The 15,821-nt window shown below is 45.8% G+C and overlaps 1 protein-coding gene across 1 annotated transcript in view; it reads right to left on the reverse strand.

Annotated features, from left to right (window-relative positions):
- The window catches only part of RBM20 (RNA binding motif protein 20), a 59,215-nt gene extending 51,608 nt beyond the window's left edge, over nt 1-7,607 (reverse strand). The window contains exons 1-4 of the mRNA XM_023546740.2: nt 6,469-7,607; nt 4,464-4,525; nt 2,791-2,882; nt 2,369-2,445 (exon numbers count right to left, since the gene is read on the reverse strand). Coding sequence (XP_023402508.2) covers nt 2,369-2,445; nt 2,791-2,882; nt 4,464-4,525; nt 6,469-7,596 — 1,359 coding nt within the window. The 5' untranslated portion in view covers nt 7,597-7,607. The remainder of the gene's footprint in view (nt 1-2,368; nt 2,446-2,790; nt 2,883-4,463; nt 4,526-6,468) is intronic.
- Nucleotides 7,608-15,821: the final 8,214 nt, after the last annotated feature.

A 15,821-nucleotide genomic window follows, 5' to 3' on the forward strand; every position in this document is an offset into this window, starting at 1 on the left:
GTTCCCCCACCACTCTGCACGGCTAAAACAGGCTAAAAGAGGGTTCCTTACTCAGTAACAACTGTTGTTACTTCTTCTGTTCTAGACAGTTCACAAATCATTGTCACATACATGTCTCATTTAATCCTCACAAGGACAGGGCAACTCTGGTCTGTCCTATGCCTCATCTCCATTCTCTAGCACTGACCATTGAACCAGAGGGCCTTGTGGGAATGGTCACATATGACAGCCAAGATCTGAGGCATAATCAAACTGATAAATTATACAAACCAGGTGAGAACCCCGTCATTTGCCTTCAAAACTCATTATTAGAGATGTTCTTGTTCGCGTCTAAGGAAATGGAGCCTCAGAGAAATGACTTGCCTGAGGCCACACAGCTGGTGGGCTCTAGAATGAGGACTTTTGAATTTAGGTCCCTTGACTTCACATTCACAGAAAAGGGTCTCTTATACAATGGTTAACTGCAAAGGGTGGGGACAAGGTATAGAACAGACCACAGAGTTGTCCTGCCTTTGTCTCTCCTCACCCCTTGCAGCACCCTTTATAAAGGGATTCAGTTGCCTGGGCTCTAGGATGGAATCAACACACAAAGCCCTGGCCCCAATCTGCCTGCCACCCAAGCTGGTTCCCTCATCTCAGTCACAGTCCCTGTCTTAGCTATCTAGTTCTGCCATAACAGAAATATCACAAGTGGATGGCTTTAGCAAAGGGAAATTTATTCTCTCACAGTCTAGGGGGCTAGAAGTCCAAATTCATGGTGCCAGCTCCAGGGGAAGGCTTTTTCTCTCTGTGGGCTCTCGGGGGAAAGTCCTTGTCATCAATCTTCCCCAGTTGAGGGGCTTCTCAGCACAGGGACCTGGGTCTAAAGGATGTACTATTCTCCTGGCTCTTGTTTTTTGATGGTATGAGGTTCCCTGTCTCTCTGCTCACTTCCTTTATATCTCAAAAGAGACTGATTTAAGACAAAATCTAATCTTCTAGATTGAGTCCTGGCTCATTAACATAACTGACCCTAATCCTGCTTCATTAGCATCATAAAGGTAGGATTTACAGCACATAGGAAAATCACATAAGATGACAAAATGATGGACAATCACAATACTGGGAATCATGGCCTAGGCAAGTCGACACACATTTTTTGGAGACACAATTCAGTCCACAATAGTCCCCTGAGTGCCAGGGGTGGGGCCTCAGCAGGACTGTGGGCACAGAGGTGCCACTATGGCCCACAGAGTGTGGAAGAAGGCCCTGGGGTCGGGCTGGTGCTGGAGGTGCCAGTGCCCCCAAGAGGGCACAAGGCCAGGTCATCAGCAGTCTGAGCTCAAAGACAAAACCACCAGGGCTTGCTGAACCCAGCCATTCCACTTGCTGACCCAAGGCTGCCAATGACGTGGATGTGGCTCTACACAGGGAGGGCAAAGAGAGGGAAATGACAAATTCTCTTCCACAGAAAAGTGGGCCTCCCAAGTGGTGCTCTTTCTTACAGCACTGCTCCCGTGAAACATCACAAACAGACACAAATAGAACTCTCGGTCCAAGAGGCCTCACGTCTCATCAGGAATTTCCTCACCTCCCACTTAGTCACCCACCAGGCTCTAACATCTGTACTTCATGTCCTGCTCTTTTGAGGCCTGCTCTCATGCACTTGTCCTAGTGGCTTGAGCAGAAGAGGCTGCAGCTGTTCACAGCATGAATTTTAAAAGTACAGAAACAAACATGCGCCCTCCAGCAGGATTCAGCCAAACGCACTTTGTTTTATAGCCGGCTCTGCCCCTCCCACTCCAGTCCATGTGCTTGTTGGGAGGTGTCGATGGTTGAATCGGAAGAGAAAAAGGGAGGGATGATGCTTGTAGAGCTCCGGGGGACTAAAGCACGTTACAGAGAACAAAGGAAACGAAACAAAACAAAATAGGCAGCAACCATTTCCCCAAGGGACCAACAAATACTATTACTACCTGGTCCTTGCTTTTAAACACGTTTTCTTTCTGATTCGCCTTTCAGAGTTATCCTCTCCTGGGAAATTGTCCACTTCAATAAAACACCAGAAAGTCTTTTCTGAAAAAGCCACAAGAGCTCAAGCTTTTTTTTTTTTTTCCTCTTCTAAACCAGGGCTCAATGCTAGAAAGTCTGAGTTTTTTCCATTTTAAGAATTTATGTCAACTTTGTTATCTGTGTGTTTCAATACTAGCTGGACTGAATTAAGTAACCTCTGCCCAGGGACATGTTTTCCTGAGCTGTACAAAACCACACCTGCCCCATCTTCACCCCAGCCTCCTCTACAAGTAATGACACAACAGCCAGGCTTGACAGGTGACACAAATGTGTTGATGATGACAATGACAAAGGAGGAGAGGCTTCTGTTACTCACATTCGTCCCTGGGGAAGCTGAAGGAAATGATCTTGCTGGAATGGCCGAATACGATGTTCCAAGATTTGAGGCATAGTCTAAATGACAAATTACACAAGCCAGGTGAAAACCTAGACTCTACTTCACCTTCAAAGGTATTATTAGGACATAAGTGGGAGAGAAAAATGAAAGTTTCTTTTTAATTAGTGATCAGTGTGATCACACCTCTGGGCATGTTAATAGCCAGTAAAGTTTTGCATCTAAAATATCTCAGATAATGTCTTTGGGCTTCGACAGCAGGCTCAGTGCATTTTAGTGTCTTGGGATGTTTGCTTTATACACATATGAGAAGGGAAGAAGCTCTGGTTATCAGGACTTTTGATAACAAGCCTTGGGGAAGCTGCTTTCTGCTCCAAGCTGCCTACCTGCAGGCCCTCACTCACCTTCGTTCCCAGCGGAGCTGTAAACAGCTGTGCTGTTGGGAGAGGCGCATAGCGTCCCCTCTGCCGAGCTGAGTACACACCGGACACCAGCGCTGGAGGGGGGTGAAAAGAGGGAACCAGTTCCACAGTAAATTAAACACAGAACTACCTATGACCCGCACCTAGGCATCTCCCTGAAAGAACTGAAAACAGGTGTCCAAACAAAAACTTGTACACAAATGTTCATAGCAGTGCTATTCATAATAATTAAAAGGTGGAAACAACCCAAACATCCACCAGTGAATGAATGGATAAACAAAATGTAGGATATATATGTGTGTATATATGTATATATATAAAATGGAATATTACTCAATTATACAAAGGAATAAAAACCTAACCCATTGCCATCGAGTCAATTAGGACTCATAGCAACCCTATTGGACAGAGTAGAACTGCTCCACAGGGTTTCCAAGGGGCAGCTGGTGGATTTGAACTGCCAACTTTTTGGTTAACAGCCAAGCTCTTAACCACTGTGCCATCAGGGCTCCTGAGCAAAGAAGGACCTGTGTGTCGTAATGGAGTCGACGGCAAAGGGTACATAAAGGAATAGGCGCCCTGGTGGTACAATGGTTAAGTGGTCAGCTGCTAATTGAAAAGCTGGTGGTTCAGACTCACCAAAGGCTTGGTGGGAGAAAAGACATATGGTGATCTGCTCCCGTAAAGATTACAGCCTAAGAAGCCCTATGGGGCAGTTCTGCTCTGTTCTATAGGGTCACTATGAGACAGAATCACCTCGATGACACACAGCTACAACAGATAAAAGAATGAAGTGCCGATACATGCCACAACATGAATGCACCTTGAAAACATTATGCTAATGAAAACATCAGTCATAAAAGCCACATGTGCTGTGATTCCATTTATATGAAATGTCTAGAATAGGCAAATCTACAGATGCATAAAGTAGATTAGTGGTTGTCAAGGGCTAGAGGGGATGGTGATGGGGGAAGTGTAGGAGGGTGATGGTTAAAGAAAGCCAGGCTTCTTTTGGATTCTGGATTCTGAATACATTTCAAAGGAAAAGAACTGCCCCATAACATTCCCAAAGCTGTAATCTTTATGGAAGCAGACCGCCTCATTTTTCTCCGCTGAGCACCTGGTGGGTTTGAGCCTCAACCTTTTGGTTAGCAGCCGAGTGCTTAACCACTGTGCCGCCAATGCTCCCATGCAAAGAAGTACCCATTTAAAATGCAAGAACTAGCACCCTCCCCTCATTCCCATGCACAACAGACACACTTCCACCTCCTGCCCTGACCTTGTTTTCTCCTAACCAGAAATGCCATGTAATTTACTGGTTTATTTTGTTTATCTTCTGTCTCCCTGCATGAAGCATCACACTCTTTGAGGTCAGAAACTTTGCCTATATTGTTCTCTGCTGTAGCCCTAGTAGGTGCTCAATGAATATTCGTTGAGAGTATACCTGAACCTGGTCTCCAGAACAAAAAAGGAAAAACCAAACGTGTTGCCATCGAGTCGATTCCAACTCACAGAGACCCTATAGGACAGAGTAGAACTGCCCCATAGAGTTTCCAAGGAGCGCCTGGTAGATTCGAACTACCAACCTTTTGGTTAGGAGCCGAGCTCTTAACCACTACACCACCGGGGTTTCTGGTCTCTGGGATAGCACTTACTTTTCAGAGAAGACCAGGCATTTCTGAGCGTGCAGTTTCCCTTTCACATGTAGCTCCCAGTCCTAGGACAGAAGAAAAAGAACAAAAAGAGAACTGAGTCCACGATGGAGGGGCACTGCAGGGAAGGTGAGGGGTGAGTTTTGCAGGAGTCACTGGCCAGGCAGGGAGCATGGAGGGCCCGGCACCTCCCTTCCCAACATACCTCACTCCCCTCCTCCTTCCCACTCAGGCTCCTAGCCCTGCTCCATCCAGCCTCGCACATTCCATGCCCATCTCAGGCAGGTGCCCAGACTCACAAGTTGATCCCCTCCTCTTCTCCCAGTGGCCCTTGATCTCATCTGCATGACCCCATCCCCCACTTCCTCTCCTTTCCCCGAGAGAGACCCCACCCATGTCTCCATCCAGTCAGGAGAATCTGGCAGGTGGGCTTACAATGAGTGTGAAGCCTTAGAAAAGGCTTATGAGAGACAAAGCCCTCAAGCACTTCCTCATGTCCACCAGTCCCCTTCTGAGACTGGAGTGATAGGGTGTGTCCCACTCAAGTGACAGTTATACACTTGGATGATGTGACCCAAGCAGAGGTTAATGTCACACTGTGGTGTGACTTCCACTACTAAAAAAAAAAAATTTTTTTTTTTTTTTTTAAGCAGGGGCTTATTGTGCTCTCCAAACCCGATGAGGGACAGCAGTCCAGGGCTTTAGAGGGATAGCTCTGGGAGGGGGCCAACCCGTGTTTGAATCGCCACCCTGCCACTTTCTAGTTAGGGAGCTCTGGGCAAGTCATCTACCTCTCTGGGCCTTGGTTTCCTCATCTGTAAAATGGGAATAATAATGGTATCTATATTTTATACCTTGTAGAGTTATTGCTAGCACACAGAAAGAGTTCAATATACTTTAGCTATTGGGGCCCTGGTGGCACAGTGGTTAAGTGCTTGGCTGCTAAACAAAAGGTCGGCAGTTTGGATTCACCAGCTGCTCCTTGGAAACTCTATGGGGCAGTTCTACTCTGTCCTATAGGGTCACTATAAGCCGGAATCGACTCGACAACAACAGCTTTGGGGTTTTTTGTTGATTATAATTATTATTACTTTGGAATATTTCTCTGCATCATCATTACATTCACTGGGAAAAAATTTACTGTAAGGGACCTTGGTTTGCAGGGGCCCGAAGCATTTTACAAGTGCTGGGAAGGTCTCAAGAGGCTCTATGTCCATTTTGCAGATGGGGAAGCTGAGGCCCCATATAATAACTTGTCTGGGTCCAACCTGAGAATTACTCTCTTGCTTCTGACCTGAAATTCTGCAAGCCTTTCCTTTTTCCCTTTGAGGCTCAGTACACTACAGAATGGTAGCCTCTAGGCATACCACCAAGGAAAAGCCCTCAACCAGGAGGCAGGAGGCCTGAGTTGTTCAGCTGTTCTCTGCCGTCGAGGCCCGCTCAGCTTCAGCTTTCTCCTCTACAAAATGTGGGTGCTCATCTCTTACTTGCCTTAAAGCAAGGGACTGGGCCTGAGCAGTTTCTGAAATTCCTTTTGATTCTAATAACCAGTTGCTGTTGAATCAACTGGGACTCATGGTGAACCCATGTGTGTCAGAATAGAACTAACTACTCCATAGAGTTTTCAGAGGCTGATTTTTCAGAAGTAGATCACCAGGTCTTTCTTCCAAGGCACCTCTGGGTGGACTGGATCCACCTTCTGGTTAGCAGCCAAGTATGTTAACTATTTGTACCAACCAAGAACTCCTTAGTTCTAATACCTATGTTTTGATCAAGGGTTAAAAAAAAAACCAGTGCTGTCGAGTCAATTCTGACTCCTAGCAACCCTATAGGATGGGGTAGAACTGCCCCATAGAGTTTCCAAGGATCAGGGGTACAGATGGCAAAATGCTGTTACCCAATCCCCAAATGTAACAGTTCCTCTCCCATGAGCAGAGAGAAACGGGGTCGTGGTGACAAGCCTGCCAAGGCTCTCACTGTGATTCCCAGCCTGTCCTGGACAACTCACCTTCAAATCAAACACCTTCTTGTCGCAGATGCTACAGGTGTGTGGCAGGTGGAGGGGGGGCACACCGTGAAAGTCATTCAGCTCATGAGCCTGCAGGGGCCGTGCAGACAGTACCGCCTGCTCCTCCGTGGCCCGCCGCCGGGCGCCACCGAAACCCTGCTTGTTGTTGGTAAGCCGGCCCCCGAAGGAAGGAGGGGTCCTGTCTGGGGTGGGCTCCTCCGGGTCATACAGCTCATAGGGTTGGCTGAGGGCTGGAGGCCACAGGTTGGGGCTTGTTGTAAGATCAGGCTTGCTTTGGCCAGAGAATCCGTGGGGGCTCTCCCACTGGCTGTTTGTTCCCTGCAGCAGTGGGCCCACCTCACCTTTCATGCCCCCGGCCTGTTCAACCAGAAAACCACCTGCCATATGCAATCCTTGGGCGTTGGGTCCGTAGAAGTCTTTAGGAAAGGCAGTTTGACCATCTTGTCCTGGGTGACTATAATGTCCTTCGTAGTTCACACTGCCCGAGGTAGAGGCTGAGGCTGGCAGGAAGCTGTGCTGACCGTCTGTTTCTGACCCATGTGCCTGGCCAGAGTTGGCTTTGCCATACTCGTAGAATCCTGCAGTAGCAGGAGTGGGCCCAGACTTGCCAATACCCAAGAGGACAGCTGGCTGGGCAGGGGTCTGTGGCATGACACCACTGAAAGGATGCATCACCACGGTACTGGGGGGCTGGCTGGGAAGGCTCATGGAGGGTCCCGGGCCTCGTGTCTGGCCAGGGGGTGAGAAGGCAATTGCGTTAGAGGGAAACCGGGCACTGGGCATGGTGGCAGCATGTTGGGGCACCCCAGTATGGCCATGCGGGGTGCTGATGACAGAAGGATGCCTCAGCTGGTTGAACAGGGGCTGGGACATGGCCACTTTTGAGAGGACTTGGTTCAGGACCGTGGCAGCCGCAGTGTTGTTGGTGACAGCTGTCTGTGCCAACTTCAACCGGTGGAGGGTGAGCTGGGCTTGCAGCTGAGCCAGTTGGAGACTGGCAGGCGATGGAAGCAGAGGGTTTGTGTTACTGACCGAGAACGGGTTCTTGTCCAGGAGCTTGGCGGCACTGTGGGGAGACAAAGGTCCAGATGCACAACTGATTCTCATCAAGGGGGACAAGGGGCTGTTTCTTTGCTTATATGTGGCCCCATTCACATAAATAAGATCCTTTCACACAGGCCCTACATACAAGTGCATCTGCAAAAGCCTATGCGCGTGCGTGCTCGCGCACACACACACACACACACACACACAGCAGTTTAAAAAAATTATAATATGACACAGTGTTCAATCTCACCGGTAATCAAAGAATTACAAACTAAAACCATTACAAACAAAAATTTGCCTAGCAAAATACCAAATATTAACAAAAAAAAATTATAATAGCAGCACTCTGCTGGTGAGACAAAGTGGAAAGGGTCTGATGTCGATGACAGTCTGAATTCACCCAGCTTGGCAGTACGTACTCACTGTATTCACAGTCTTTGGCTCAATTATTTACTTCTGTAACTCTATCCCAAGAAAATGAGCTAAAATGCAGACAAAGCTTGATACCCAAAGATGTTTAACGCTACATTATTTTGGAGCCCAAAGTTGAAAATCACAAATACCTAACAACAGTGGCTTTAAATGGAGTAAATTATGCTATATCTACATAATGAGGTGTTAAGGAACCATTTACCACTGCTATTTACTTTTTTTTTCCTTAGAATTATTTTATCAAACCATAACTGTGGTATTTACATTTTTAATTTATTGCACAATATTTACGATTTTCAAAAAATATAAAGGGTCACCAGATGAATCCTTGTGTACCTGGTACGAAACTTCAGAGACATAATATCCCACTGTCCTAAGTTCCTCTTGGTACCTGGTTCCCCCATCATTGCCAATGGTACACTGGCTTGAATTTGGTAAAGTCAATGTTTACAATAATAATTGTTCATGACATGAGCAAATCCATACGCTCTAATGTTAAGTGAAAAAAAAAAACTGGCTTCAAAATCACATACAGAGTGACTTGTATGCATATGTGTGCCAAACACACTTTCATCCTTGTCCTCGTTTCACATTCAAAAGCAACAAGAATTATACTCCCTTCTATCCAGCTCTCAAACCCAACTAGTATAAGGAGTCACACAACAATATGACAAGTGAAGAATCTAAGTTTGAGATTAGGCAGCGGTGGGCTCTCACAGAATCTTCTTACAATGGTGTCTTGTCTGATATTGCCTTTCATGTGACCTCCGTTGTTTGGTTATGGTGTTTTCTGGACCAACAGTCAGAACATACAGTCTGGAAAGGGGACAGCTTTTGCAGAAAATCTGGGATGGTGACCACAGTCAGGGCTTTTTTGGAAGACCATATTTTTTGGGTCTTAAACTCCCTTCTAGGGAGTGGGTATAATCAGGAAATGCGTTTTGGATGCTGATGAACTGGAATTCCTAAGGCATTTCAATGGGAAGAATGGGACTGGGCACTTGAAACTGGTACAGTCAACATGTCTGTCTATGGAAGGGTGGGGAAACTGCAAAGGTGGGCACTTTAGACAAGTTTACCACTGTCCCACACTGTACAGAGAGAGCCCAACAACAATGAAACAGAGGAAAGAGGCTGGGGTGGAGAGGGGAGGAAGAGAAAGGGAAAGTGTGTGGCATGTCACACTTCTCCCACTTCAGAGAAACTTTGAGGAATAAGAACTTCTGCTTAGGTTGGCCCTTTGTATTGGTCTAAGAGAGCGGAGGCAGTCAGGAGGAGACAGGGAGGTGGTGGGGAGGAAGGTGACTGGGAGACAGTGCTCACGTTTACTGCAATGCTACTGTGTGTCCAAAGGTTAAACTATGCTATCTCATTTGATCTCTCCATCAGTCCTATGGGGGTAGATAATTTCCACCCCAATTTTGCGGGGAAAGAACCTAAACTCAGCCAGATTAGGTGATCTACTTACAAACACTCACTGTTGGTGAATACACACTTGGGACCCAAGCTGTACTTTGAAAAGGAGAGAATGGGCACAAGGCACTTAAAACATGTTGCTTCTCAGCCCTCCTTGAGCCCTTCTTCATGGGTGGCTTCTCGGTTTTGTTTGAAGTGAGTTCCCAGAATGTCAGGCACACCCACATTTAAATACAAGTACAAAACACATTTCAGATCCAGACAGAAATGACATTTGTGTGAAAAATCAAGAATTTGCTCTAAGCTGTTAAAAAGGTACCACCTCCACCCACCAGCAGCCCTGCTACGCTCCAAGGGCAGAAAGGGCTGGCTGCATTTTAAGATACTGGGAGTGGGAATTGGGAGATGAGGGTGGTCAAGGTGATCACAGACCCTTTTTGTTCTGGAGAGTTGTGCTGGTTGCAGCCAAGCCTTGGTGGTCCCAGTGTGGCCCAGGCACAAATCATGACAGCAGCAGAGTTGGGGAGGCACTCATTTTCTACACAGGTGAGAATATGAAAAGGGGAGGATGGTCAAGAGTCTGATGACAGATTTCAACTTGTGTGTAGTATTAAGTAGCTGAGCTTTAGAAGAGCAATTAAGCTTAACTCAAAACCCTGCTCAAACAGGGCCAACCCTTCCTACCAGGTTTGTCCATAGCACAGCCTGACCTTACTAACAAGGTGATAATGAGGTGCCAGTTTGGTTTTCATGACCAGAGTAAGACAAGGTTGGTTTATTTCTCCCAGAGAAGTCAGCTGTATTTTCTAAAATTGTGTTCTGGGTTGAAGGGAGCTCTTGCTGGAGATTCTCTTGCCTCTGAAGCAACACGTCAGGAAGAATGATCTTTCCAACTAGGAAAGTGAACCACTCTGGGCATTTGTAAGTTGCCATGGGAAATCAGTCCTCTTCAGAGTATAGTCCAGGTTACAGGACTTTACCTATTCAGATTCAGTGTGAAAGAAGACTCACCAGATTTTCTTTCTAACTTCTGCTATGTCTAGCAAATTCTTATCGTCCCAACTTTAATCAACCTTGAATACAAGTGATTTCACATGAGTCTTCAGAGCTGGACACCTCTTTTGAACCAAAGACCTTTTACGTAAGAAGAAAAAGACACACCCTCCTGTACTTTAAAAAAAAAAAAAAAGTCCTGAAATTCTTAGCCTGCAAGAGTTAGTAGCCTGAAATGTGTGTATGTGGTGATCATATTTCTGAGCCAAAAACTGGGGTGCATGATCTGATACCTCTAGGGGCTAGAACTGATGGTGTCCTCCTTTTTTTTTTTTTTTTTTTTTTTACCACTTACCTTGGTTTACCACTGTTACATCACTTAGCACATCCTGCCTGGTGTTAAAAATACTTGCATACGTGCCTTTTTCCTCCACTTAGACATAAACTCCACAAGGGAAGGGAGGATGTCTTGGAGACTTTTTGCCCAGCATCTTGTGAGCACTTAGTAATTGCCATGAATAGAATGGAGAAGGAAGACAATGCACGTGGCTCATGGAACCAGGTAGCTTTGAGAAGTAGACAACTCCTTGGTGAGTACACATTTCTGTGGATAAATGTTCTCAAGCAATTGAAAAAGGAGAATCTAAACACACCCAAAAAGGTGATGATTCTGCTGTTGTGTACAGCTAAACCCACAGGCAGGTCCAGAGTTACCTGCCTAGGGGACTGCCTGTCTTCTTCCATTCCAAAGCAGGTGTCCAAATATACTCTTCTCCCTGTCCAAGTCTGGGTGTTAAAGTTGAATAGATAATCCTTACAGAAGGATGAATAATGGCCCGTCCAACAACATCCACATTTTATTCCCCAAACCTGTGACTATGTTACCTTACATGGTAGAGGGGACCTTAGAGATGTGATTAAGTTAAGGATTTTGAGATGGAGAGATTATCCTGAATGATCTGGGTTGGCCCAATGTGATCACAAGAGTCTTTATAAGAGGAAGGCAGAAGAATCAGGGTCAGAGAAAGGAGACGTAAGGAGGGAGGAAGAGGAGAGAGGAAAGAAGATGCTACACTGCTGGCTTTGAAGATGGAGGAAGGGGACACGCACCAAGGAATGTGGGCAGTCTCTAAAAACTGGGACACACAAGGAAATAGATTTTCCCCTAGAATCTTCAGGAGAATCAGCTCTGCTGACACCTAGACTGCTAAAGCCCAGAGAGACTGATTTTGGACTTCTGACTTCCGGAAGTTCAGGTAATAAAGTTGTGCTGTAGTAAGCCAGTAAATTTATATAATTTGTTATATTGGCCACAGGAAACAAATACGATCCCCTAAGACAATTAAGGGTTGCTATGAATCGGAATCAACTCGACGGCACTGGGTTTTCTGGGTAAGACAATTAGATGCAAAAGAAGCTTCCACGCAGAGACAGTGATGGGTATGGATCTTGTTGGTATGAATTCATCCCCCTGGGGCCCTGGGGGGTACAGACCATCTGACCAGGCACCAAAAGACCCTCTGAGAACTCAGCCAGGAGCTAACTCTGCTTGAGTGAGAAAACCCAGAGATCTTTTCCTTTTTAATGTCTGCTGTCTTTACCAGCTGGAAAGTGGCAACCTGGGAAAGCTTAGAATCACAGGCCTTTACTGGGTCAACTCATCCAACCCCCTCATTAACAAGGAGAGAAAGTGACTTGTCCAAAGTCACACAACTGGGTGGTGGCAAAACTTTAATGAGGACCAAGACCATCCATCCCAGCTTTCAGCGCCCTACAAGACAGACATGGCTTCCAAAAACCTTAACTAAGCCCCAAATAATCGATCTCATCACAAAATTATCAGCTCCACCCACATTTATTTGTGGTTTTCCCCTCAGTTCGGAGAGATACTGAGTACTTTTGATATGCAAGGCCCTCAGCTGGGCACTGGAGAGATGCAAAGATGCAGGCCCTTTCTGGAACCCCCACAGGCTCCAGGGGCAAAGGCAGGAAATCCCCTTGTCTGGACAGCAGAGGAGGGGCAAGGTTCCGTGCACCCTCGCCATCCCCTCCTCTCCTAAACCTCATGCGGCTGCACCCTGTGCAATCAGACTCAAACATCGAATCTGGGGAAGATGGGGAGCGACACAGTGAGTTATGTGACTTGGGTATCAGATCACAGAACTAGAATATCTAGCACATGACCACGCCGAGGGCTGATCCACGCTCACTGGAGAAACAAACATTTAGCACACAGCCATCTGATTCATCCAGGCTTCTAGGAGACTCACTGCCCCCAGGGCTGAGGTTTCACTTTTGAGCCATTAATGGTTGCAAAGAATTCACAGGGCATAATTAGATTAAAAACTCCCCTGCTTGCTTTAAAAGGTTTTTATTTATTTATTTATTATTTTATTTAATTAGCATTTCACCCAAGGATTTAAAAAATAAAATATAACATACAAAAGAATTGGTTACTTTTATAATGCTAAGAGATTCAGGAGACCCAGATGGAAACCATTTCAATGGTGTAATTGCTTTGTGTTCAAAGGGTGTGTAACATATTGTATCCACAGGGAGAGCCTGACAGCTGTTCTGGTTTGAGAATGCTCAGTATCTGTCCCGCAGCTCTTTCACATTTTATTCTGAGTCCCCAATAGGATGCAATGATGGATTAGTATTTGGGCACAAGGAGTGAGGCAAAGTGTCCTCAGTGCAAGTCAGGATACTGGAAATTTGGCAATTTTTGTTGTGTAATCCAACCTGTTCTGAAACGAAGAGAGCACCCAAGATAAGGCAGGGACTGTGGGGGTGTTTGGGGTCCCTGGGTGGTGCAGTTAACATGCTTGGCTGCTAACCAAAAGGCTAAGGTTGGAGTCCACCAAGAGGTGCCTTGAAAGAAAGGCCTGGTGATCTTCTGAAAAAATCAGCCACTGAACACCCTATGGAGTAGCTCTACTTTCACACACATGGGCTCGCTATGAGTTGGAATCAACTCCATGGCAATTGGTTCAGTTACTTGTGTCAGGCCTCTGCTCTGAAACAGAGACCCCACTAAAGGGGCCAAGTGTGCAGTCCTGAGTCTGTTCACCCAGCCTACATGCACCAAGCATCTATTATGAGCCAGGCAAAGTTGCTGAGTGGTGGGAATCCAGAGATGAAAAAAGAGAACCCTTCCTGAAATGGCACAGGAGACAGATGAGAATCAGATGATGAGCACACAAAGTGATCAGTATTCCAGCAGAAGTAAGCGCCAAGACAGCAAAGCACAGGAGGAAGTGGTTCAAGCCTCAGACATTTCAGAGAAATGTAACAAACGAAAGAAAAGGCCAATGCAAGGGCTGTCTCTGAACTCTGCCTTCTGTGCTGATGAACTCAACTGTAGAGGCCAAGAAGCATCTCGTGAACAGCAGCAGTCAGATGAGCTGTGGTTGGAGGTCTGGGCTTCCGTCTGCCTGGTATTGGGTGTGAGACTGGGGGAAAGTTGCTTCATCTTCCCAGCCTTAGAATTTTCTCATCTGTGAAATGGGTATAATAATACCCAGACCTGGCCAGTCAGAGCCCCACATCCCCCTGGTCACAGTAACTGGCTCAAGGATGGACACTCCCTGAGGCTTTCGTTAGAGTCATCAAGAAAGAGACACTCTTGCCTTGCTGGGGTTGCTAAACTAGTTGAATTTAAGCCACTACTTAAGGAGAGCCTGCTCCTTAAGGAGAAAGGGCTCTGTAAACTGTTAGGTACTATACAGCTGTAAGGGGGTGGTATTATTTGTGAGATTACTGGGAAAAGGGCTTTTCATTCTCAGGAGGAAATAATATTTTGTCATCTACATCCTTGGAGATGACCTTATGGCCACTAAGATTTGGGCAGAATGAGTTAAAATCAGTTCCATCATATTTTTGGAGTCCCAGCCATATCAGTGTGATTATGCTATGCATCACAGACTGGGGGTGGTGGGGTGGCAAGGATCACTGCCCCGCGGTTAAGGGTACAGGGTTCAGAGTTAGTATCAACCTGGGCATGAATTCTAGCTTAACCACTTAGCTGGTGGCTTTGGGCAAATATTTATCTTCTCTAAGTCCAAGTGAGGGATAGCTGTATCTATCTATGCTACAGACTTGTTCTGAGAATTAAATGATAGGGTGTTAGGGTGTACATAAATTTTCCAGCACAGTCCCTGGCACACAGTAAGCATTCACTAAACAAATGTAGCAGCAACCATTACTACTACTGTTCTTCTTTTTTTAACTTTACCATTGTTTAAATCAAGTAACATAGGTGTTTGAAACAGGAAGTGTTCAGACAGCTGAATAGAGAGCAAAGTGAAGGATTACTCTAGTGGGACAACCTCTGTGAACAAAACTCCACAGTGTACGTGAATTTGAATTCTATCAAAGTTTGGCACCAGACTCAACACTGGCCTAAGCCAAAATTTTCTCTTTAGTGTTCTGAAGACCAGAACATGTTTCCTTCAGATTAAAAAAAAAGAAGAAGAACAAACAAAACAAAGCAAAACCTCTAAAACAGAGCCTCAGTAGCTTGAGTATTTTCAGTGCAACTCAGCTTACCAAAACAAAACCAAACTCATCATTGAGTATTGGACAGAGTAGAACTGCCCCATGAGGTTTCCAAGGAGTGCCTGGGGGATTCGAACAGCCGACCTTTCAGTTAGCAGCCATAGTTCTTAACCACTACGCCACCAGGGCTAGGTCACTATTATCTCCCGTAGAATTTCAAATTGGTCTTGCAGCAAAGAATGTGAAAACCTAGGCAAGATGCACATTTGCAAACCCTCCTCTTTGGTGTGACAAAGCACATCCCCCCAACCCCCATAGGTACCTGCTCCCCTCTCACCAGAATCTAGCAAAGGCTGCTGGAGACCCATTCTTATGTCTGCAGTAAGACTGCTAGGCTTCGATTCCTTAAATATCAAACTAACAAGGTTTTATTTATATCAAAGGTCTGTATACTTACTATGCAAAAAAATTTTACATACATTTGTTATTAAGGTCTCATTAAAATCTGTGAGATGGACCACAAAGGGCTAAGAGTCAGCGAGGTAACTGATATAAGCCAGCCAGCGCTCCCAACGCAAAATTAACCCCATGTATCTTTGATTCTTACCATGCGCTTTTTATGGAAAGGAGTAAACACAAGAAGCTCTTCTTTTTTTCAGGTGAAAGTATACAGCTCCAGTTAATTTCTCATTCAAAAATTTATACATATATTGTTTTGTGACATTAGCTGCAATCCCCACCATGTGACAGCACACTCCCCCTTTCCACCCCAGGTTCCCCATGTCCACTTGGCCAGTTTCTGTCCCTACCTGCTTCTCATCCTGCTTTTAGACAGGAGCTGCCCATTTGGTCGTGTATATTCTGATTTGAGCTACTAAGTACATTCCTCATGTGTATTATTTTTGTTTTACAATCCTGTCTAACCTTTGTCATCACGACTCGACTCG

Source organism: Loxodonta africana, chromosome 16, assembly GCF_030014295.1.
Source record: "Loxodonta africana isolate mLoxAfr1 chromosome 16, mLoxAfr1.hap2, whole genome shotgun sequence".
NCBI lineage: Eukaryota > Metazoa > Chordata > Mammalia > Proboscidea > Elephantidae > Loxodonta > Loxodonta africana.